This window comes from Pezoporus wallicus, unplaced genomic scaffold, assembly GCF_028554395.1.
Source record: "Pezoporus wallicus isolate ANWC-B61680 ecotype Strahan unplaced genomic scaffold, APGP_CSIRO_Pwel_v1 contig_12568, whole genome shotgun sequence".
NCBI lineage: Eukaryota > Metazoa > Chordata > Aves > Psittaciformes > Psittacidae > Pezoporus > Pezoporus wallicus.
In genome coordinates, this window is record NW_026637832.1 from 1 (window position 1) to 3,187 (window position 3,187).

At 73.1% G+C, this 3,187-nt stretch overlaps 1 protein-coding gene across 1 annotated transcript; it reads left to right on the forward strand.

The window, feature by feature from the left end:
- Positions 1–14: 14 nt before the first annotated feature.
- On the forward strand, positions 15–3,106 carry HGH1 (HGH1 homolog; the record flags this gene model as incomplete). The annotated part of the gene is made up of 5 exons (XM_057408050.1): positions 15–514; positions 599–699; positions 1,192–1,290; positions 2,037–2,128; positions 2,959–3,106. Coding segments are annotated over exons 1-5 (940 nt in total), but the record flags the coding sequence as incomplete, so codon positions are not given.
- Between the last annotated feature and the right edge of the window lie 81 nt (positions 3,107–3,187).

Genomic DNA, 3,187 nt, shown 5'->3' on the forward strand with positions numbered 1-3,187 from the left:
GTCCCCGTTCCAAGATGGCGGCCGCGGAGGAGGCGGAGGCGGCCGCGGCGCTGGCGGCGCTGCTGGGCCCGGCCGCGGGTGCTGCGGCCCGGGCGGGGGCGGCCGAGGCGGCGCTGGCGCTGTCGGGCTCCGCGGCGGGGCGGCGGCTGCTGGCGGGGCAGCCCCGGCTGCTGGAGGCGCTGCTGGCGCTGGCGGCGGGGCCCGGCGCGGAGCCCGCCCGCTCGGCGCGGCGCTGCCTGCTCAACGTGTCCGCCGAGGCGGCGGCCCGCGGGGCGCTGCTGCCGGCGCTGCCCGCGCTGGTGCCGCTGGTGCCGGCCGGGCCGGTCTGCGGGCTCCTGGCCAACCTGAGCCGGGAGCGCGGCGGGGCGCGGGCCGTGCTGCGGGCGCTCGGCTCCCGCTGGGACGCGCTGCTGGAGGCGCTGGCGCAGCCGCGGCCGCCGCCGGAGCTGGGGCCGCTGCTCTGCAACCTCAGCCAGGTCCCCGAGGGGCGCCGCCGGCTCCTGGACCGCTCCCGGTAGGGCCGCGGGCGGGCAGGGCTGGGGGGCGGACCCGGGGTGGTGTCCGCGGCCCGCTCTGACCGGCCCGGCCCGGCCCGCAGGTGCGCGGTGCAGCGGCTCCTGCCCTTCACGCAGTACCCGCACTCCGCCGAGCACCGCCGCGGCATCGTGGGCGCGCTCCGCAACTGCTGCTTCGAGCACGGTGAGAGCCGGAACCGAGGAGCACGGGGCGGCTGCCGGGCCCTGCCCTCCCCTCCGGGTGCTGCCGGGCCCTGCCCTCCCCTCCGGGTGCTGCCGGGCCCTGCCCTCCCCTCCGGGTGCTGCCGGCTCCCCCTGCCCTCCCCTCCGGGTGCTGCCGGGCCCTGGCCTCATCTCGGGGTGCTCCCGGGCTCTCTCATCCTCACCTGGGATCCCTGCCCTCCCCCAGGGTCTCCTGCCCTTATCCTGGAGCCCTGTTGGGGTCCCTGCCCTCACCCTGGCGCTCACCCGAGCCCCCCTGCCCTCACCCTGGGGCCGTGCCGGTTCCTGCTGCCCCCACCCTGGCGGCCTTTGTGGGGCCATGGCCGTGGAGGAGCCGCCTCATCCCCCCCCCGGAGCGATGTCCGCCCCTTGGAGCGCCCAGCCAGGGCCTGGTGCTGAGGGGGGCCCGGGCAGGAGCGCGGCCGTGGTGGCTGCCCTGACCCTGCCGTCCCAGAGCACCACGAGTGGCTGCTGAGCGAGGCCGTGGACATCCTGCCCTTCCTGCTGCTGCCCCTGGCCGGGCCCGAGGACCTCCCTGAGCACGACATGGAGCGTAAGGGGGGCTGGGGGAGAGGAAGGGGGGCTGCGGGAGTGTAAGGGGATGTTAGGGGAGTGTAAGGGGTGCGGGGGGAGCGGAAAGGGGGCGCTGGGGGAGCAGAAGGGGGGTGCTGGGGGAGCGGAAGGGGGGCTGGGGGAGCGGAAAGGGGGTGCAGGGGGAGCAGAAGGGGGGCTGGGGGAGCGGAAAGGGGGTGCAGGGGGAGCGGGAAGGGGGGCTGGGGGAGCGGAAGGGGGGTGCAGGGGGAGCGGAAAGGGGGTGCTGGGGGAGCAGAAGGGGGGCTGGGGGAGGGAAGGGGGCTGGGGGGGGAAGGGGGGGCAGGGGGAGCGGGAAGGGGGGCTGGGGGAGCGGAAGGGGGGTGCAGGGGGAGCGGGAAGGGGGGCTGGGGGAGCGGAAAGGGGGTGCAGGGGGAGCAGAAGGGGGGCTGGGGGAGCGGAAAGGGGGCTGGGGGAGCGGAAGGGGGGCTGGGGGAGCAGAAGGGGGTGCTGGGGGAGCGGGAAGGGGGGCTGGGGGAGCGGAAAGGGGGGCTGGGGGAGCGGAAAGGGGGGCTGGGGGAGCGGAAGGGGGTGCAGGGGGAGCGGAAAGGGGGGTGCTGGGGGAGCGGAAGGGGGGCTGGGGGAGCGGAAAGGGGGTTGCTGGGGGAGCGGAAAGGGGGTGCTGGGGGAGTGGAAGGGGGGCTGGGGGAGCGGAAAGGGGCGCTGGGGGGGGTCCCGGTGTCACCCACTGAGGGCGCCTGTCCCCAGGGCTGCCCCCGGACCTGCAGTACCTGCCCCAGGACAAGCAGCGGGAGGAGGAGCCCGACATTAGGAGGATGCTGCTGGAAGCCGTCATGTTGGTGGGTTCCTCTGGGCTGGGACCAAGGGGGAAGGTGCTGCAGGGAGGTGAGGGGTCCTCATAGGAGGTGATGGGTGCTCATGGGGGGTGATGGATCCTTATGGGAGGTGATGGATCCTCGTGGGGAGGTGATGGATCCTCGTGGGGAGGTGATGGATCCTCACGGGAGGTGATGGATCCTCACGGGAGGTGATGGATCCTCATGGGAGGTGATGGATCCTCGTGGGGAGGTGATGGATCCTCGTGGGGAGGTGATGGATCCTTATGGGAGGTGATGGATCCTCGTGGGGAGGTGATGGATCCTCGTGGGGAGGTGATGGATCCTTATGGGAGGTGATGGATCCTTATGGGAGGTGATGGATCCTCGTGGGGAGGTGATGGATCCTCATGGGGAGGTGATGGATCCTCATGGGGAGGTGATGGATCCTCGTGGGGAGGTGATGGATCCTCATGGGGAGGTGATGGATCCTCGTGGGGAGGTGATGGATCCTTATGGGAGGTGATGGATCCTCATGGGAGGTGATGGATCCTCATGGGAGGTGATGGATCCTTATGGGAGGTGATGGATCCTCGTGGGGAGGTGATGGATCCTCGTGGGGAGGTGATGGATCCTCATGGGGAGGTGATGGATCCCCAGACACAGACACGGTGGGGTGGGGCTGGGTGCGGGGCTGTGAATGGGGCTGGGTGCGGGGCTGTGAATGGGGCTGGGTGCGGGGCTGTGCGTGGGGCTGGGTGCGGGGCTGTGCATGGGGCTGGGTGCGGGGCTGTGCGTGGGGCTGGGTGCGGGGGTTCCATCCTGCTCACCCAGCGCTGGTTTCTCCCCCTCAGCTGACGGCCACGGGGCCCGGGCGCCGCCGGGTGCGGGCCATGGGCACCTACGTGGTGCTGCGGGAGCTGCACGGCTGGGAGCAGCACCCCGGGGTGCGGGCGGCCTGCGAGCGCCTCCTGCAGGTGAGCGGCGGGACTGCACCCCCCGGCATGGGCCTTCCTCCCGCTCCTCATCCCCAGAGCCTGCCCCTGCCCAGAGCCTTCCTCCTGCTCTGCCACCTGGAGCCTT